This window comes from Canis lupus, chromosome X (genome assembly GCF_011100685.1).
Source record: "Canis lupus familiaris isolate Mischka breed German Shepherd chromosome X, alternate assembly UU_Cfam_GSD_1.0, whole genome shotgun sequence".
Taxonomy (NCBI): domain Eukaryota; kingdom Metazoa; phylum Chordata; class Mammalia; order Carnivora; family Canidae; genus Canis; species Canis lupus.
This window is the reverse complement of record NC_049260.1, coordinates 32,360,868-32,382,904: the sequence shown is the minus strand read 5'-3', so window position 1 is coordinate 32,382,904 and position 22,037 is coordinate 32,360,868. Positions and strand designations below refer to the sequence as shown.

At 38.3% G+C, this 22,037-nt stretch overlaps 1 protein-coding gene across 1 annotated transcript; it reads right to left on the bottom strand.

Annotated features, from left to right (window-relative positions):
- Positions 1-9,623: 9,623 nt before the first annotated feature.
- Positions 9,624-11,353, bottom strand: LOC100688166 (S-adenosylmethionine decarboxylase proenzyme-like). The gene is given in 3 exon segments (XM_038587161.1): positions 9,624-10,928; positions 10,930-11,337; positions 11,339-11,353. Coding segments are annotated over 3 exon segments (1,005 nt in total). The 3' UTR covers positions 9,624-10,346.
- Between the last annotated feature and the right edge of the window lie 10,684 nt (positions 11,354-22,037).

Here is a 22,037-nt window from a genome sequence, read left to right as displayed (position 1 = left end):
TTTAGCTATTATAAATAATGATGCCATGAACTTGGGTTTAGATATCTCTTCAAAATAGTATTTTCATTTCCTTCAGCTATATTCTCAGAAGTGGAATTGCTAATCATATTGTAGTTTTATTTTTAGTTTTTTGAGGAACTTCCATACTATATTCCACACTGGTTGTACCAATTTACATCCTACCAACAGAGAAGAAGGATTCCCTTCTCTATACATTATTGCCCGCATTTGTTATCTTGGTTAACTTTTCTCTTTTTGATGCTAGCCATTCTAACAGGGATGAGATGATATTTTGCTGTGGATTTGATTTGCATTTTCCTAATGATTAGTGATGATGAACATCTCTTTATGTAACTGCTGGTCATTCATATATCTTTTTTGGGAAAATGTCTAAAAGGACCTATTTAGGTCCTTTCCTAATTTTTAAGTTAGACCATGTTTTGTCTTGTGTACTGTTAGGTTGTATGAGTTATTTATATATTTTGGATATATATAACCCCTTATCAGGTATATGGTTTGCACATATTTTTTCCCATTCTACACATTTTCTGCTCATTTTGTTGATTTCTTAGTATTTCTGTGCAGAAGCTTTTTAGTTTGATATAGTCTCACTTGTTTATTTTTTGCTTTGATTATGTTTTAGGTGTTCTATACAAAAAGTTATTACTAAGGCCCATGTTAAGGAACTTTTTCCTATGTTTGCTTCTAGATTCTGGGCTTACATTTAAGTGTTTAATCTATTTCTCGTTAATTTTTGTGAGTGGTATAAAATAAGAGTCTAATTTCATTCTTTTTAAAAGTATAGTTGTCACACGTTGTTACATTAGTTTCAGGTGTACAACCTAGTGATTTGATAACTCTATACATGATGCTGTGCTCACCACAAGTGTAGCTACCATCTGTCACCATATAACACTATTACAATTACTATTGACTATATTCCCTATGCTGTGCCTTTTATTCCTGTGATTTATTCATTTCATAACTGGAATCCTGTATCACTCTCTCCACTTCATCCATGTTGCTCATTTCCCTACCCCTCTCCCCTCTGGCAACCATCAATTTGTGCTCTGTATTTATAGGTCTAATTCTGCTACTTGTCTATTCATTTGTTTTTTAGATTCCACCTATAAGTGGAATCATATTGTTATTTGTCTTTTTTTAGTCTGACTTATTTCACTTAGATAATACCTCTTAGGTCCATCTGTGTTGTTGCAAATGGCAATATCTCATCCTTTTTCAAGGCTGAGCAATATTCCATTGTGTGTATATACCACTTCTTTTTTATCCATTCATCTATCAATGAACACCTGCTTCTGTATCTTGGCTATTGTAAACAATGCAACAGTAATCATAGGGGTGCAGATATTTTTTCAAATTAATGTGTTCATTTCCTTTGGGTAAGTACCCAATAGTGGAATGATTGGATCTTACGATATTTTGATTTTTAGTTTTTTGAGGAACCTCCATAACGTTTTCCACAGTGGCTATACCAGTTTACATTGCCACCAAGAGTGCATGAGGGTTCTCTTTTCTCCTCATCCTTGTCTTTTTAATTCTAGCCAGTCTGACAGGTATGAGGTGATATCTCATTGTGATTTTGATTTGCATTTCCCTGATCATTAGTGATGTTGAGCATTTTTTTCATTTGTTTGTTGGCCATCCATATGTCTTCTTTGAAAAAAAGTCTCTTCAGATCCTCTGCTCATTAAAAAAAAAAATCCATTTGACAGAGCACAAGCAGAAGAAAAGGAGAGGGAGAAGCAGGCTTCCCGCTGAGCAGAAAGCCCAATGTGGGGTTCAATCCCAGGACTCTGGGATCATCACATGAGCCGAAGGCAGAGACTTAACCAACTGAGCCACCCAGGCACCCCCTCTGCTCATTTTTAAATTAATTATTTAATTTGGTGTTGAGGGACGCCTGGGTGGCTCAGTGGTTGAGTGTCTGTCTGGCTCAGGTCGTGATCCTGGGGTCCTGGGATTAAGTCAGGCATCAGGCTCCCTGCTCCCTCTGCCTATGTCTCTGCCTCTCTCTCTGTGTCTCCCATGAATAAATAAATAAAATATTTAAAAAAATAAAATAAATAATTTGGCATTGATTTGTATATGTTCTTTATAGATTTTGGGTATTAACCCCTTATTGGATATATTATTTGAGAATATCTTCTCTCATTCAGTAGGTTGCTCTTTTGTTTTGTTGATGGTGGTGTCCTTTGCTGTGTGGAACGAAATATCATGTTTCCCTTGCCTTAATAAACCTATGTAGAAAAATGCTTCGATGTCAAAGAAATTAGTGTTTTACTCTTCTAAGAGTTTTATGGTTTTAGGTCTGACATTTAGGTTGCTAATTCATTTTGCATTTATTTTTGTATATGGTGTCAGAAAGTGGTCCAGTTTCATTCTTTTGTGTGTAACTTCCTAGTTTTCCAGGCTCCGTTTATTGAAGAGAGTGTCTTTTTGCCATTGTATGTTCTTGCCTTCTTTGTCATAGATTAATTGACCATATGCCTGTGGGATTGTTTCTCTATCCTGTTCTATTGATCTGTGTGTCCATTTTTGTGCCAGAACCATGCCTTTTTGAGTATTACAGCTTGGTAGTGTATCTTGAAATCTGGGATCGTGATGCATCAACGTTTATTCTTGCTGAGGATTGCTTTGGTTATTTAGGGTCTTCTGCAGTTTCATATAAATTGTATATTATTCTAGTTCTGTAAAAAATGCTGTTGGTATTTTGATAGGGATTGCATTGAATCTATAGATTCCTTTGGGTACTATGGACATTTTAACAATGTTAATTCTTCCAGTCCATGAGCACAGTATACCTTCCCATTTATTTGTGTTGTCTTCAATTTCTTTAATCAGTATTTTATAGTCATTAGAGTACAGATCTTGCATCTCTTTGATTAAGTTTATTCCTAGGTATTTTATTCTTTTTGGTGCAATTGTAAATGGAATTATTTTCTCAATTTCTCTTCCTGAAACTTTGTCATTAGTATATAGAAATGCAATTGATTTCTCAGTGTTAGTTTTATATTCTGTACTTTACTGAACAAATTTATTCTTACCGTTTTTGAATGGAGTCTAGGTTTTTCTGTGTATGGTATGTCATCTGCAAATAGGGACAGTTTAATTTCTTCCTTTCCAGTATAAATGGCTTTTATTTCTTTTTCTTGCTTCATTGCTGTGGCTAGGACCGCCAGGACTACGTGGAATAAAAGTGGCAAGGGTGGACCTCCTTGTCTTGTTCCTGATCTTACAGGAAAAAATCTGTTTTTCACCATTGTGTATGCTGTTAGCTGTGGGTTTTTCATATATGGCTTTTATTATGTTGAGGTATGTTCCCTCTAAACTCACTTGGTTTGAAGTTTTTATCATTAACAGATAATTCTGTCATGTGTCTTTTCTGCATCTCTTGAGAGTACTATATGATTGTTATTCTTTGTTTTGTTAATGTGGTTTATCATATTCATGGATTTGTGAATATGAAACCATCCTTATATCCCTGGAGTAAATCCCACTTGACTGTGGTGAATGATCCTTATTTATTTTATTTTATTTTTTTGGTGAATGATCCTTATATTGTCGAATACAGTTTACTAATATTTTGCTGAGAATTTTTGCATCTGTGTTCATCATGAATATTGACCTGTAAGTTTCTTTTTTTGTGGTGTCTTTGCTTTTGTTATCAGGGTAATGATGCTCCTATAGAATTTGGCTGGGGGCAGCCCGGGTGGCTCAGTGGTTTAGCGCCACCTTCAGCCCGGAGCAGGATCCTGGAGTCCCGGGATTGAGTCCCATATTGGGCTCCCTGCAGGGAGCGCCCTTCTCCCTCTGCCTCTCTCATTATCTCTCATGAATAAATAAAATCTTTAAAAAAATAATTTAGTTGGAAGCTTTCCCTCCTTTTCTGTTTTTGAAATATTTTGAGAAATGCAGATACTAACTAATTTTTAGATGTTTGGCAGAATTCACCTGTGAAGTCATCTGATTCTGGACTTTTTTGGGTAGATTTTTGATTATCAGTTCAATTTCATTACTAGTAATTGGTCTCTTCAGATTTTCTATGTCATCCTGATCTAATTTTTTAAGGTTGTATGATCCTAAAATATTATTTATTTCTTCTGGGTTGTCCACTTTTTTGGCATATAATTTTTCATAGTATTCTTTTATAATCCTTTGTATTTCTGTAGTGTCAGTTACATTTCCTTTTTTGTTTCTTTTTTGTTGAGGATTTTTGCATCTGTGTTCATCAGAGATATGGGCCTATGCTTCTCTCTCTTTTGTAGTATTTTATCTGCATTTAGTATCAGGGTAATACTAGCCTCATAGAATGAAGTGAGAAGTTTTCTTTCCTTTTCTGTTATTTTGGAGTATTTTGAGGGGAATACATATTAACTCTTTAAATGTTTGGTGTAATTCATCTGTGAAACCATCTGGCCCTGGACTTTGGTTTGTTGGGATTTTTGATTACTGATTCAACTTCATTGCTGGTAATTGGTCTATTCAAATTTTCTATTTCTTCTTGTTTCAATTTTGGGAGGTTATATTTTTCTAGGAATTTATCCATTTCTTCTAGGTTGTCCAATTTTTGGCATATAATTTTTCATAATACTCTCACAATCTTTTCTATTTCTGTGGTGTTGGTTGTTATTTCTCCTCTTTCATTTCTGATTTTGTTTGAGTTCTCCCTTTCCCTCCCTCCCTCCTTCCCCTCTCCCTCTTCCTCTCCTTCTCTCTCTCTCCTTTGATGAATCTGGCTAGAGATCTGTCAATTTTGTTTATCTTTTCAAAGAACTGGGTCTTGGTTTTATTGATCTGTTCTATTGTTTTTTTAGGTTCTATATCATTTATCTTTGCTCTAATACTTATTATCCCTTCCTTCTGATGGTTTGGGGCTTTATTCTTTTTCTAGCTCCTTTCAGTATAAGATTAGGCTGTTTGAGATTTTTCTTGCTTCTTGAGGTAGGCTTGTATTGCTATGAACTTCCCTCTTAGAACCACTTTTGCTGCATCCCAAAGATTTTGGATCATTATTTTTTCATTTTCATTTGTTTCCATGTACTTTTTGGTTTCTTGGTTGACCCATACATTGTCTAGTAGCATATTATTTAATCTCCATGTATTTGTGCTCTTTCCTGACTCTTCCTTGCGGTTGATTTCTGGTTTCATAGCATTATGGTCAGAAAAGATGCATGGTATGACTTTGGTCTTTTTGAATTTGTTGAGACTTTTTTTGTGACCTAATATGTGGTCTGTTCTGGAGAATGTTCCATGTGTACTTGAAGAGAATGTGTATTTTACTGTTTTAGGATGGATGTTATGAATATATCTGTTAAATCCATCTCGTTTGGTGTGTCCTTCCAAGCCATGTTTCCTTGTTGATTTTCTGTTTGGATGGTCTGTCCATTGATATAAGTGGGGTGTTGAAGTCCCCTACTATTATTGTATTATTATGTATTTGGGTGCTCCCATATTGGGTGCATGAATATTTACAGTTTACCTTATACCTTCTTGTTGGATCGTACCCTTTATTATCATATATTGTCCTTCTTTGTCTCTTGTTAGTTTTTGTTTTATCCTTTTATTTATTTTTTAAGATTTTATTTATTTATTCATGAGAGACACAGAGAGAGAGGCAGAGACACGGGTAGAGGGAGAAATAGGCTCCATGCAGGAGCCTGACGTGGGACTTGATCCCGGGTCTCCAGGATCAGGCCCTGGGCTGAAGGTGGTGCCAAACCGCTGAGCCACCCAGGCTGCCCTATTTTTTTTTTTATTTTTTAAAAAGATTTTATTTATTTATTCATGAAAACACAGAGAAAGCGGGGTGGGGGTGGGGGGGTGGGCAGAGACACAGGCAGAGGGAGAAGCAGGCTCCATGCAGGAAGCCCGATGTGGGACTCGATTCTGGGGCGGCAGGATCATACCCTGGGCAGAAGACAGGTGCTTAACCACTAGGCTACCCAGGCATCCCCAGTTTTTGTTTTAAAGTCTATTTTGTGTGATAGAAGTATTGCTAGTCTGGCTTTCTTTTTGATATCCATTTGCATGATAAATGTTTCTTCTCACCCTCACTTTTAATCTGCAACTATCTTTAGGTGCCCATGTCTTTTGATTGGAGTGTTAGCCCATTTACATTGAAAGTAATTATTGATATATATGTACTTATTGCCATTTCATTACTTGTGGTGGTTTTTGTAGTTTTTCTTTTTTAAAAAAGATTTTATTTATTCATGAGAGAGACAGAGACAGAGACAGAGACATAGGCAGAGGGAGAAGCAAGCTCCATGCAGGGAGCCCCATGTGAAACTCGATCATTAGACTCCAGGATCATGCCCTGAACCAAAGGCAGGTGCTAAACTGCTGAGCCACCCAGGTGTCCCTGTAGTTTTTCTCTGATCATTTCTTCTACTCTCTTTCATGCTTTGTTGGCTTTCTTTAGAGATATACTTGAATTCCTTTCTCTTTATTCTTTGTATATGTATTAGTGGATTTTGATTTGTGTTTATCATTAGGTTTATATGTAACATCTGCATATAGCAGCCTATATTAAGTTATTGGTCACTTAAATTTAAACCTATGCTTTACTCCTTTCCTCTCCACATCTTAGGTATGTGGTATCATATTTTACATCTTTTTATTTTATGACTCCCTTGACTGATTTTTACATAAATATTTTTACTTCTTTTGTGTTTTTTACTTTTCATACTCTAACTTATTGTCTTCTTTTCCACTGAAGGAGTCCCCTGTAATGTTTCTTTCTTGCAGGGCTGGTTTAGTAGTCATGAACTCCTTTAGTTTATTTTAGTCTGAGAAACTCTCTCTCTCCTATTCTGAATTAGAGCCCTGCCGGATAGAGTATTCTTGGCTGCAAATGTTTCCCTTTTGGCACTTTTTTTTTTAAATTAATTAATTTATTTATGATAGAGAGAGAGAGAGAGAGAGAGAGAGAGAGGCAGAGACATAGGCAGAGGGAGAAACAGGCTCCATGCACCGGGAGCCCGACGTGGGATTCGATCCCGGGTCTCCAGGATCGCACCCTGGGCCAAAGGCAGGCGCTAAACCACTGCGCCACCCAGGGATCCCCCTTTTGGCACTTTGAATACATCATGCCACTTTCTTCTGGCCTGCAAAGTTCCTGCTGAAAAATCTGCTGATATCCATGTGGGGTTTTCCTTATATGTAACTGTCTTCTTTTCTCTTGCTGGTTTCAAGTTGATTTCTTTATTACTACTTTTTGCCATTTTAATTACTATATGTCTTGGTATGGACCTCCTTGGATTGATTTTGTTGGGGGATCTCCGTGCCTCAGAGATCTATATTAGTATAGTTGCTTCCTTCCCAGATTAAGGAAGCTTTCTGCTATTGTTTCTTCAAATAAATTTTCTGCTTTCTTTTCTCTCTTCTTCTTCTGGGATCCCTACAATGCAAATATTATTACACTTGATGGAGTCATTGAGTTCCTTAAGTCTATTGTCATTTTTGCATAATTCTCTTTTTTCCTCTCATTTGCTCCACTTGATTACTCCGTTTCTCCATTACTCTGTCTTTCAGGTCAGGAATTCATTCCTCTGCTTCCTCTACCCTGCTATTTATTTAATCGAGTGTATTTTTAATTTCATTTGTTGTGTTCTTCATCTCTAATTGGTTCTTTTTTTTCTTTGTTAAGGGTATCACTGATGTCTTCCACCTTTTCTCAATTCCAGTCAGTATCTTTATTACTTTAAATTCTCTATCAGGTTTATTACTTGTGTCTGTTTCACATAGGTCTCTTGCTGTGGTTTTTGTGCCGTTCTTTCATTTTTGACATTTCTGTCTCTTCATTTTATCTAACTCTCTGTGTCTGTTTCTCTGTGTTAGTAAAGTCAGCTACTTTCCCTGCTCTTGATGGCGATAGCCTTATGAAGAAGAGGTCCTGTAATGTTCTGCAATGCAGTGTCCCCTGCTCCCCAGGACCTGCTGCTTCAAGGGTTGTCTCCTATGTTTGTTGGGTGTGCCCTGCTGTTGAGTACTGACCACTTTTTCCTTCAGTCCACTTGTCTGCAGAGGCTCTCTTTTCCTGTTGTGGGCAGGGTTTGGTCCTCAGCCTGGTGGGGTGCATTTTAACAAGGTGTGCACTGGTCTGCTTGCAAAATGAGACCTGCAGCCACTTTTGTTGCCAGTACTGATGTCCCGCAAAATGTGCAGGTTGGAAGATGAGGTTTTAGTGGGGTTTGTGCTAGTCTTCTGGAGGAGGACACCTGTAGCACTGAGACTGAGACAAGTGTCAGTGGGAAGGGTGGATGTGCCAAAGCTTTGGTGGGGGGACTTGGAGTAAGCAAGTTAGGTAGTGAGTGTTAGCACAGTGCTGGTTCCCACAGGTGGCTTGTGGATTTATACTGAGTTGTGGGGGACGGAAATGCATGTGTCATTTCCTTTGTTCCTAGAGGAGTCTCCCTGTGATCCTTGCCTGAGACCTGCCCTGAGGTAAGCAAATCACTCTCCCTCCCTTGTGCCCCAGGCATTTTTCAAAGTTCTTCTTCCATGCTGTATCTCTGTTAGCTGTTGTGCTACTCTTTAAGGGCAGTAACTCTGCTTTCTAATATCCTTCAGGCTCTCCCAGAGCTGAACCTACAGATTTTTAAAATTCAGGGCTTTAAGCCCTTCTGGTTGTAAGAACTCACAGATTCAGTCCCTCTGGCCTTCAAAGCCAAATGTTAAGGGGGATTCATCCTCCCCATGCAGGCTCCCTGGTGTCATAGTTTGTTTATTACTCTTCTCTCTGCAACTGGCTCCATCCCCATCATGGACAGCCATGGTCCTTTTTACTCCCAAACTGCATCTTCATTCTTCCTACCTTCTTCAATGTGGCTGCTTCTCTATCTTTTATTGTGGAGTTTGTTCTGCCAGTCTTTGAGTTTTATGAGTTATTTATGCTTATGTGAGTGTTATCTAGTTGTTTTTGTGGGATGAAGCAACCTTAGGGTCCTTCTACTCCACCATCTTCCCAGCCTCCTACTGTTTCATCAACGTCTTGCGGCCTTCAGTGTAGAGATCTTTTGTCTGCTTAAATTTATTCTTACATATTTGATTGATTTGATGCTATTGTAAACATGATCTTCTCTTTGTTTTTCAGATAATTGGTTGTTAGCATATGGAAACACTACTGTTTTTATGTGTTAAGTGTTTGTATCCTGCAACTTTGTTGATTATATTAAGCAGTTTTAGGGTGAGTCTTTAGGATTTTTGTACGGGTAAAAATTTTATCATCTGCAAATAGAGATGGTTTTACTTTTCCATTTCAAAGTCTCATGATTTTATTTCCTGCCTGATTGCACTGGCTAAAACTTCCAGTACTTTGTTGAATAGGAATGGTGAGTTGGCACTCTTGTCTTATTTATGATCTTAGAGGAAAGCTTTAAACATTTTAGCATTTAGTATGATGTTAGCTCTTGGTTTGTCATATATATCCTTTATTATGTTGAGGTAAATTCCTTCTGTACCCAATTTAGGAGTTTCATCATGAACAGATGTTGCATTTTGTCAGTTGTTCATTTTGCATGTTAGCAAAACATGAGTGATTTGAATAGTCCAATAAGTTCACATAATTTTTTTCATTCTGTATCACACTGATTGATTGTATGTTTTTTTTTTTAACAGTGTATTGCTTTATTGAGGGGGGGTTGGGAGGCAAGACACCATGGTGAGGAACAAAATCAAATAAAGGAAGTACAAGTACAGGAAGCAATAATGTTAAAATAGTAATACACAAAATGGATAACTGCAATCATTTTCTTAAGAGGACTTGACTTGTGGAAGATAAACTTTAATTGCTGTTGCAAAAAACATCTGTATGAAGTAGAAACTGGTTTCAGTAATATTAGTAGAGAATATGTTCTAGAAAGTGGAGGTAACTGGATGTAAAATCCTGGCAGCAATTTAATAGAACAGTCCCAGATGATTAGGCTGAGGCCAACACCTAATGAGGACGAAAGCCCTGTCTGGGGAATTTTGGATGATACCTGGAGAAATATTACACTGTGCATAAACCAAATTGAATTGTTTTCACAATTGTTGTAAAGTTTCATATAGTAAAAGTTTTTTTCTACATGCACTTCAATTTCACAGCAAGAGTGGCATAGGATACCTAAACACAGAAGAGAGCATTCATGCAAGATATCTAACTCCTTGATATAATAATGCATACAATTCAAAATGATTACACTATCAGTACATCTAGGGCTTTCTGCAGCTACAAGGTGATGGTTATGGAAAGCATGGCCCCCGATATCAATATCTAAAAAGCAGCCACCACCTCCTTCTATGTGTGTTCTCTTTTTGCATTTTTTCTTCTTCATTTTTATTAATCAACTCTGCTGTTGTTGCTGCTTCTTAGCAAAACTGGTAAAAACAAAATTGTAATCATTGAACATAGCGCTCTGGCAATCCAGACGTTTAAAGCCTTCAATCTTCTGGGGTGAAGAAAGCACTGTGCGACATTTAGAACTCTGATTTACAAACAGGGTGGTTACAAATTTTCCTGGCTTGAAGACTTCAACAACTTTCCTGATCAGGTCATCATAGGAGGTCTGACTTAAGTTTGTTTCAAAGCTAACATAAGAAAATTCTGATTCTGGAGTGATTTGAATAGTCCAATAAGTTCCATTCGATTTCATTCCATTCATCGAATACCCACAAGGATTGAACAGTGTGGCATCAATGACAGAACCTGGTATCAGGTCACGAATTCCACTCTCACGAGTGACATCCTTTGCAGTAACACCATCTTTCATGTAGAACTGGTCCATAACTGCTGGGTCAAGCTCATTCATCAGAATTTCCAGGGTTTGATCTGGCTGACTGATTACCCGAGTCTCTGGGAAATACAAAGTATACAAGTACCAACAGTCAGAATTCATATGTCCCATACAATATGCTGCTCCATTTGGGGAAAATTGCATTAAGAAATTCTATTTCTTCCTGGAAATTCCGGTGTGGGTACCCTTGGTGAGAAGGCTTCATGAAAATCTTACGAGAATAAAAGAAGCTTTGAATTGAGTCAAACCCACTGTAATCCCTAGCAAGTTTCAACAGGGGAACCAGTGCTTTCAGCAAGAGGGTGGTACCACATGTCTTCAAAATGAAACGTCTCTTGGAGACCAACATGCTACTCTCACTGAGTACATAAGCTTCCTGCTTGTCAGTTTTTATCACACTTATGATTGAACATTGCACATCCTTCAGAAGTATGTCCCACTCAGATCTGGGGATGGTGTGAAGGTCTCCAGATCCTTGGTTGGCATAAGGCTGCTGCCTGGAGAACCACACCTCCAACAGCTTCTTGGTCCCTTCGAAAAAAATGTGCAGCTTCCATCACCATGAGACTATCCAACAACCAACAACTACAGAAAATCAACTAAAATTAAATTTCTTCTCCCGGGATCCCTGGGTGGCGCAGCGGTTTGGCGCCTGCCTTTGGCCCAGGGCACGATCCTGGAGACCCGGGATCGAATCCCACGTCGGGCTCCCGGTGCATGGAGCCTGCTTCTCCCTCTGCCTGTGTCTCTGCCTCTCTCTCTCTCTCTCTCTCTCTCTCTCTGACTATCATAAATAAATAAAAAAAAAAATAAAAAAAAAATAAATTTCTTCTCCCGCCGCCACCGCCGCTGCCGATTGTTCCAGCTGTGTTACTAAAGTTCAGGTTCCTTTTTTTTTTCTATAATTTTATATTAACTTTTTTTTTTCTTTAAAAAAAAAAGGATTAATAAAATTTTCCCGGCTTTTTCTTTGTGTGTGTGTGTGTGTGTGTGTGCGCGCGAAAGTTGAACGTGAGTCTGTTGGAAATAGAGGCAGATACAGTTCAGTTTTTTTGTAGTCCGCTGTTTCCCCGTTAGAGTAGAGCGAGCGCTAGCTAATGTCGCCGGCCATACTGCGGAAGCCTGATGATTGTATGTTGAACCATCCCTGCATACCAGGGATGAATTCCACTTGATCATGGTGAATGATCTTTTTAATATTCTGCTGAATTTGGTTTGCTAGTATTTTACTGAGAATTTCACATCTGTATTTATTAGGAATATTGGACTGTAATTCTCTGGTAGTGTTCTTTTCTGGTTCTGGTATTAGAATAATAGTGGCCTCATAAAGTAAGTTTGGGAATGTTCCCTCTTCAATTTTTTTGGGAAGAGTTTGGGAGATATTAGCATTATTTCTTCTTTGAATGTCTGATAAAATTCAAATGTGAAGCTGTATGGTCCTGGGTTTTTTTTTCCTTTGGGAGATTTTTGATTACTGATCCAGTATTTTTACCTGTAATTGGTCTGTCCAGATTTTCTTTTACTTACTGATTCAGTCATTGCTAGGCTGTATGTTTGAAATAATTTTTCCATTTCTTCTGTGTTGTCCAGTTAATTGGTGTATACTAGTTCAAAGTAGCCTCTCATAATACTTTTTATTTCTGTGGTATAAATTATAATGTGTGCTTTTTATTTATAATGTTTTGTTGATTTGGGTTCTCTCTCTTTTTTACTTGGTTAGTCTAGCTAAAGATTTGCCAATTTTTTCTTTTCAAAGACACAACTCTTAGTTTGGTTAATGATATGTATTGTTTTTCTTAATTTCATTTATTTCTACTCTAATCTTTATTATTTCATTCTTTCTGTGTACTCTGGGCTCAGTATTTTCTTCTTTCATTCCTTAAGGTATAGAGTTAGGTTGTTTATTTGATATTCTTGTTTCTTAATGTACATGTTTATTGCTATAACTGCTTTTGATGCATCCTATAAGTTTTGGTATGTTATGTTTCCAATTTCTTTTGTCTCAAGGTACATTTTTCTTTTTCATTTAATTCTCCTTTGATCTACTTGTTGTTCAAGAGAGTAGTTTTTAACTTCCATGTGTTTGTGAATTTTCCAACTTTCCTCCTGTTACTTATTTCTAGTTTCATACCACTGTGGTCAGAGAAGATACTTGATATGATGTCAGTCTTTTTGAATTTGCTAACATTTGTTACGTCGCCTACCATATGGTGTATCCTAGAATGTTTCATGCTTGCTTGAGGAGAATGTGTATTCTGCTATTGTCAGATAAAATGTTTGGTATATATCTGTTAAGTCCACTTTGTATATGTTGTTACTCAAATCTGCTTTTTCCTTATTGACTCTCTGTCTGATGCATGGTTGAGAGTGGGGTACAAAATCCCCCAACTATTACTGTATTGCTGTTGATTTCACCTTTAAGTTCTTTTTCCTTCTCTCACTCTCAATATGTGTGTCTTTAAGGCTAATGTGAGTATCCTGTAAGCAACATCTCATTGGATCTTGTTTTTTAATCCATTTGGCCATTGTATGTCTTTTGATTGGAGCATATATTCCATTTACATTTAAAGTAATTATTGATTAGTATGTATTCACTATTATCATTTCTAAATTGTCTTCTAGCTGTTTTGTAGCTCCAGTGTTCCTTTTTTCATAACCTGCCATCTTTTGTGCATGTGTGTGTTTTGATGTCTTTTGACTTCAGTATAATTTTACTTTTTTATAATATTCTTTTATGTAATTACTACAGGTTTTTCCCTTGTGTAACCATGAGGCTTATATAAAATATGTTAAAATTATAATATCCTATTTTAAACTGCTAATAACTTTAATAGAGTTCATAAACTTACACTTTTATTTCTCTTCCCCCTCATATTTTAGGTTATTGATATTACAGATTATACATATTTTTATGTTGTGTAACTAATAACTCATTATAGTGGGGTGGGGTTTTTTTTGGTTATATTTGTTTTTTAACTTTTATACTAGAGGGACACTTGGGTGGCTCAGCAGTTGAGCCATCTGCCTTTGGCTCAGGGCGTGATCCCAGGGTCCTGGGATCGAGTCCCCCATCGGGCTCCCCACAGGGAGCCTGCTTCTCCCTCTGCCTGTGTCTCTGCCTCTCTCTCTGCGTCTCTCATGAATTAATAAATAAAATTTTTAAAAAACACCCTTTTAAATTAGAGTTATAAGTGAACTATGTGTCACCATTACCATGTGACAAAATTTGATTTTGACTGTATATTGACCATTACCTGTGAATTTTAACTCTACCTTCTTATGTTTTTATGATGTCAATTAGCATCCTTTTACTTCCAAAGAACTCCCTTTAGCATTTCTTTAAGGCAAGTCCTTTTTTTTTTATTACTTTTTTTATTGGAGTTCAATTTGCCAACATATAGCATATCAACCAGTGCTCATCCTGTCCAGTGCCCCCCTCAGTGCCCGTCACCCAGTCACCCCATCCCCCCGCCCACCTCCCCTTCCACTACCCCTTGTTTGTTTCCCAGAGTTAGGAGTCTCTCATGTTCTGTCACCCTCTCTGATATTTCCCACTCATTTTCTCTCCTTTCCCCTTTATTCCCTTTCACTATTTTTTATATTCCCCAAATGAATGAGACCATATAATGTTTGTCTTTCTCCGATTGACTCACTTCACTCAGCATGATACCCTCCAGTTCCATCCACGTCGAAGCAAATGGTGGGTATTCGTCATTTCTAATGACTGAGTAATATTCCATTGTATACATAGACCACATCTTTATCCACTGATATTTCAGTGGACACTGAGGCTCCTTCCACAGTTTGGCTATTGTGGACATTGCTGCTATAACAATGGGGTGCAGGTGTTCCGGCTTTTCACTGCATCTGTATCTTTGGGGTAAATCCCCAGGGTAAATTCCCCGGGAATAGAATTCTTAGTTGATAGTGTTTGTCTTTCAATATTTTCAATATATCGTCCCATTTTCTCCTGACTTAAAATGTTTCTGTTGAGGAATAGTTTCAATACAAGACTTTCTACTGATAGTTTCATGGGGTTCATTTTTTTAAAGATTTTATTTCTTTATTTGTGAGAGACACAGAGAGAGGCGGAGACACAGGCAGAGGGAGAAGCAGGCTCCATGCAGGGAGACTGATACGGGACCCGATCCGGGGACCCCAGGATCTCACTCTGGGCCAAAGGCAGACGCTAAACTGCTGAGCCACCTGGGCGTCCCTATGGGTTTTATTTGTTTAGAATTCTTTTACTGCTTTCAAAATTCTGTCTCTGACTTTTGACTATTTCATTATAGTGTGTCTCAGTTTAGCCCTGTTTGGGTTTAACCTATTTGGGAACCTTTGGGTCTCACATATCTGGATGTCCATTTATCTCTCCTGATTTGGGAAGTTTGAGCTATTGTTGCTTTATTTATTTTTTTTTTTTTTTTATTTATTTATGATAGTCACAGGGAGAGAGAGAGAGAGAGAGAGAGAGAGAGGCAGAGACACAGGCAGAGGGAGAAGCAGGCTCCATGCACCGGGAGCCTGATGTGGGACTCGACCCCGGGTCTCCAGGATCGCGCCCTGGGCCAAAGGCAGGCGCTAAACCGCTGCGCCACCCAGGGATCCCTATTGTTGCTTTAAAATAAATTTACTTTCTCTTTGTTTTTCTCTTCTCCTAAAATTTCCATAAAGCAGACATTGCTTCTTATGATTGTGTCCCCATAGGATCTGTCAGCCTGCTTAAGCCCTTTTTTTTCCCCCTTTTTTCATTTTTCTGCTCTGACTGGATAATTTGAATTGTCCTGCTTCTAGGTCACTGATTTTTTTTTTTCTTTCTTCTTCTGCATAGTTGAGTCTACTTTTGAAGTTCTCTATTGAATTCTTCAGTTCACTTGCCAGATTTCAGTTCTAGGATTTCTATTTTATTTTATGGTTTCTATTTCTTTGTTGAAATTGTCATTTTGTTCATGCATTATTTTCCTTATTTCATTTAGTTGTCTGTTCTTTTGGCTCACTAAACTACTTTAACATAATTATTCTGAATTCTTTTTGCAGTTCATAGATTTCCGTTTCTTGAGGGTTAGTTTTTGGAGCATTATTAGTTTCCTTTGGTGGTGTCATGTTTACCAGACTTTTTTGTGATTCTTGTTTTTTACATTGGTGTCTCTTCCTTTGAGTAAGTGATCTCCTCATCCAGAGTTCACAGGTTTGCTTTGGTAGGCAGTTCTTTACTAGTCCACTCAGTCTCAGTTTCTGGACATGTCTGCTGGTTATGTCCTTGGGAATGTTGGGTTGTTATCAGGGTCTGTTTTTGGAAGAGCCACTGCCCAAGTTCTGAGGTCATGGGGGCATGCCACTGGGTGAGGACAGTTAAATATGACTGTTGGCATAGTTTCCTGCACAAGTGAGGCAGTAGGATGGGTATGGGTTCTGCAGTTCCCTGGGTTCTCTGGTTAGGCTTACTAGACAGTTGGGACTGGGTTTTATACTCTGCAGTCGATAGGGCTATCAGTTAGTTTCTCTGTGCTGGTAGGGCAGCAGGATAGGCCCCAGGGTCTTTATACCTCATTGTCTGGGGTCTTGATCAAGCAAAACAATTCACCAAATTCCCTGGCTTGATGGGACCACTGGTTTTGCTGTGCAGATGGGGAGAACCAATGGATTGTGCTCTCTATTCATGTGCTGCTGTAGGCAGAGCTGCTATATGGTGTATGTAGCCTTCCATGTGCTGTAGTTGGGTCCCATTATTAGGCAGACTGAAAGCTATACTCAGCAAGGAGCATGGATATGAATTAGTTTTCCTGCCTGGACACAGCAGGAGAACCAGCTCCAAGACTGGTAGGCTCTTTGTGGTCTTGACTCAAGCCAACCTGCACCCAAAGTTCCCTAGCTAAATGGGGTCACTAGCTTTGCTCTGCCTGTCAGACTCTTTGCTTGGGTGTTGCTGGGCTATGCATCTTCCCAGTGTTCTTTTTTTTTTTTTTTTTTTTAAAGATTTTATTTATTCATGATAGACATAGAGAGAGAGAGGGGCAGAGACACAGGCAGAGGGAGAAGCAGGCTCCATGCAGGGAGCCCGATGTGGGACTCGATCCTGGGTCTCTAGGATCAGGCCCTGGGCTGAAGGCGGTGCTAAACCACTGAGCCACCAGGGCTGCCCTTCCCAGTGTTCTTGTCAGCCTTTCTGGTTGGGTAGGGAGCTTCACTTGGCAATAGCTAAATAGGCAGTGGGGATTAAGGAGTGCACTTATGATAAGCACTGGATGATATAAGGAATTGTTGAATCACTATACTGTATACCCAAAACTAATATAACCCTGTATGTTAACTAACTGGAATTAAAACAAAAACTTAAAAAAAAAAATCATATGATTCAGTTTCCCTGCCTGAGCAGGGATATAGCATGTTCTGGGGCTGGCAAATATCTTTGAGAACCCAAGTAAGGCAGGACCTGCACCCTGCCAAGTTCTCTGATCGCATGATCAACTTGATTCTGCAGATGGGCAGATCCATTTGTTAAGATTACTACTTGGGTGCTGCAGGTTGGAACTTGGTCTGCCAAAATCCAAGTGCTGCTTGTTAAAAACCCCTACCCCCTTCTCTGTCAGATTCCTAAGTGTAAGCCCCACAGACTGTCCTCTAATCCCTGTGGGGCAAGACTGGAGTGGGGGCTCCCAAGAAATGACGTACACTGCTGGATTATCCAGATGTCTAACCTGGGCTATCTTGTCCCACTAGAGGAACTGGAAGCTCAGGCAAACCATCCATCCTAGTGCTATGCCACCTAGGGTGAGGACCAATGTGATCAGCATATGACTATTCCTCTTACTTTTCTAAACGATCTGTGTTGGCCTCTTTCATGCACAGAAATGCTTCAGCTTTACCCTCATGTTCTAGAAATCTCTCAGTGGAGTCTCATCCATGAATAACTGTTAGTTGTTCTTCTTGTGAGGGTGACTGAAGTCAGGACTGACCTATGTCACCATCTTGGTGATGTCACTCCTGCTGTTTGATTTTTTTTTTAACTTTTAAATTCCAGTTAGTTAACATACAGTGTCATATTAGTTTCAGGTGTACAGTATAATGATTCAACACTTCCTTATATCATCCAGTACTTACCAAAATAAGTGTATTCCTTAATCCCCATTGCATATTTAGCCTACCTCCCCTTCGGTGACCATCAGTTCTCTATACTGAAGAATTTTTTTCATGGGGGATCCCTGGGTGGTTCAGCAGTTTGGTGCCTGCCTTCAGCCCAGGGCGTGATCCTGGAGACCCGGGATCAAGACCCACGTTGGGCTCCCTGCATGGAGCCTGCTTCTCCCTCTGCCTGTGTTTCTGCCTCTCTCTCTCTCTCTCTCTCTCTCTCATGAATAAATAAATAAAATCTTAAAAAAAAAAAAGAATCTTTTTCATGGTTTGTCTCTCTCTCTTCTCTCCCCCTTGCTCATTTGTTTTGTTTCTTAAATTCCAATATGAGCTGGAATCATATGGTATTTATCTTTCTCTTACTGGCTTATTTCACTTAACATATATTCTCTAGCTCCATCCATGCTGTTGCAAATGGCAAGATTTTGTTACTTTTTTTTTTTTTTTCTGAGTGAGTGCTAGCAGCGGCAGGGACAGAGGGAGAGGGAGAGAGAGTATCTTAAGTTCCTGTGCTCTCTGCCGGAGACTTTGTTCTGTCCCCAGGAGTGAGATTAGTTCATGGATATCAGGTCAGAAGTCCTGGAGTTAATGCCCACAGGAACCACCCTCAAACAAGGAGGAACAGTAGCTGGTACATAAATACTCTGTTTGTCATACAAAAGACAGTTCTGAGGTGCATACTTCACAGCCTCTCTGAAAATCCCCAAGGGGATAGAGCCTCAGTTGCCCACCTGCAACCCAATTGAATATTGTATGGTATTTCATATGCTTTGTTGCTGTGTTCTTATGAAAATGATTAAAAATACATAACTTTTAGAAACTGATAAACAGTGTGTGATGCATGAGCTAACTAAGGGCATGTATGAAAGTAGGTATGTGTTTGGGCCCATATGGTAGAAGTGAGTCACATTATTGATCAACATATCAAACCTCACATATCAAGTGCCTGCATACTCTTCAATAATCACCAAACAACTGTGCCGTAGAATTCAACTTCTAGTCTGGGGATTACACAGAAAATGTCCCATGTGAGGGGAGAAGAAGGGAAGGAGTAAATGGTTGTTGGTGGTGTTTGAGGGCCCTGAGCAATGTTGTCTCAGGTGGAGATCTTCACATGGGAGAAAATCTTTTTAGGGTATAAAGAAGTGACCCATCTTTTATCAGTTGGATAACGTTCAGGCTCCATGCTCTGTGTGGAGCCCACTGTGGGGCTCAATCTCACAATCTTGAGATGATGACCTGAGCTGAAATCAAGAGTTGGACACTTAACCAACTGAGTCACCCAAGTACCTCTGAACTTTATCCAGCTCTGTGCTGGGGATGGAGCCTGCTTAAGATTCTCTCTCTCCTTCTCCCTCTGTCCGACTTCCCTCTTGCCCCTCTCTCTGTCTTAAAAAAAATTTATGTTTATAGTTCAGAAACATATTTTCTAGATTTTTCCATGTTTCACATAAACTTCTAATTATATTATTTTAGTCATTAATGCTGAGTAAAATTGTTGCTTCGTAGAACAAGGCAATGGATTAAGTGGCCTTGAACTGCATAGTAGATTGATGAAAAAGCATGTAGAGCTAAATTTTTTTGGTAAGTGGAATATCAAATCATTGCTTCTCATCTGTTTTTGAAGTCTTTATTGCCAAAAGCAATGGTTGTGAATAAAGTTAATTTTGTATGTTAAATTTAAATCATTTTTGTATTGTCAATCAACAACTATAAAATTAGGAAAACCATATGTTTCCAATATGTAAAACAAATCTACACACTCTGTTAGTTTCCTTGAATCTCTATGGTAGCAGAGTTGGTGTGTAATGGCATATTCATGGTTTATTGTTATAATCAGGACTGGAAACTATTAAGATTGTTTTCCAACAATGGTGATATTTAAATATTAGGAAAAGAAAAGTTATCATAGAACATTTTAGAATCAACTTGAAAATAGTATAAATCAGAGAAACCCATAAAGCTTATGAGTGCAAGGGAGAATTAACTAGAATTTATTCTCTATTTAGTTATTAGTACAAATATGACTTATTTAACATAGTGCTACATACTAATCTCAAAAATAAATGTAAAATCACTAAAGCTATTGTTTTTATAATACTTGTTTGATGTGGGCAGCCCAGGTAGCTCAGCGGTTTAGTGCCGCCTTCAGCCCAGGGCATGATCCTAGATACCTGGAATCAAGTCCCATCTCGGGCTTCCTGCATGGAGCCTGCTTCTCCCTCTGCCTGTGTGTGTCTCTGCCTCTCTCCCTCCCTCCCTCTCTCTCTCTCTCTCTCTCTCTCTCTCTGTGTGTGTGTGTCTCATGAATAAACAAAATCTTAAAAAAAAAATACTTGTTTGATGAAACTAGGTATGAAAGTATTTGCTGTGTTCTACCTAAATTTCATTTTGAGAGGTGAATTGTCTCTTAATTATGAATAATTTCAAATATGCATGTAGATGTAATAATATCATAAATTCCAGTTCTCATCTCTCAGCTTTAACAATTATTAACTCATGGCGATCTATCTCTGTTTCCCCTTGATATATTATTTTGAAGAAAATCCAAGACATTGTATCAATTTATGTATAAAAATTTTCATATGTTCCTAAGAGTGAAAATACTTTTCATATAAAAATCACAAGTAAACAGTGTATTTAAATGTTATGGATTTGTCATTATAAAGGCAATATTGATCACTCTCAAAGATGAAAACTTTGCTGTCAGGAAAATTATGTGTGTCTCCTGAGTAACTAATTGTTGCCAAGAAAATATTGTATGTAAATTGTCAGTTATATAAGATGCATCTCTAAAGAGCAATGTGCTGCAGTCAGCAAAAGACTGAGTTATGCTCCCCTTCCTTGACTGGAAAAATACAACATGTAGTTACTAAAGGACTTTCTCTCAAGTTCCTTTTATGTTTGTTGTGTTAAGGGGAAAAAAATTGTAGATCCCCTTTGTAAATATTAAGAAGGCATCTTGTGAAACTGGTTCAGCCATAAACCTATCACAGGAAGAGTGGTTCTTAAGAATGTCCTATTTCTGGACCAAGAACACAGGACATATATTAAGGAGTGATTCATAACAGATGTGTGGGAAAAGGTACTATAAAGAACTGAGCTCTCTTTGTGTTTCTTGAAATGGTTATCTTATAGCATACCTTATGGAAATAAATTGGCAACACTAATTATTATGTTTAAGTATTTGACATATATCTTCTATATAAAATATGTGGATATGTTTGTACCATGTAGAATTCTTATTTTTCTCTTTTTCAGCGGGAAGTATTACCTTTAGTATTTCTCTATAGCAGATCTACTAGTAAATAACTTTATTAGATTTTGCTTATTGGAATGTCTTATTTCTCCATCACTTCGAAGGATACTTTTCTTATATAGAATTCTTCACTTCACTATTAAATAGTATTTTTCTTTCAGCGCTTTATGCCATTCCACTACCTGTGACCTTCATGGTTTCTGATGACATATCAGCTGTTAATGCAATTGAGCTCAGTGTTGCTTCTCTCTCGCTGCTCTCAGGATTCCCTCTCTGTCTTATGACAGTTTGATTGTAATGTGTCTTGATGTAGATCTTTTTGAGTTTGGGCATCCTACTTGGGCATTATTGAGATCCTAGGATGTGCATATTCATGTCTTACATTAAATTTGGGAAGATTTTGGTTGTTATTTCCTCAGATACTCTTCCTGCACCTTTCTTTTATCTGTCTGGAACTCTCTTTATGTGTATGTTGGTACACTTTTGATTTCTACAAGTCTCTCAAGCTCTGCTCATTTTTTCCAGTTCCTGTTCTTTTTTTTTTTTTAAGATTTATTTATTTATTCATGAGAGACACAGAGGAGCAGAGACACAGGCAAAGGGAGAAGCAGGCTCCATGCAGGGAGCCCGAGGAGGGACTCGATCCCGGATCAGGCCCTAGACTGCAGGCGGTGCTAAAGCGCTGAGCCACCCAGGCTGCCCCTCCAGTTCTTGTTCTTTTTGCCCTGCAAACTGAGTAATCTCAACTGACTTAGCATTGACATCAGTAATTATTTCTAATGCCTACTTATATCTGCTGTTGACACCCTCCCTTTCATTTCAGTTAAATATTTTCCAATTCGAATTCTGTT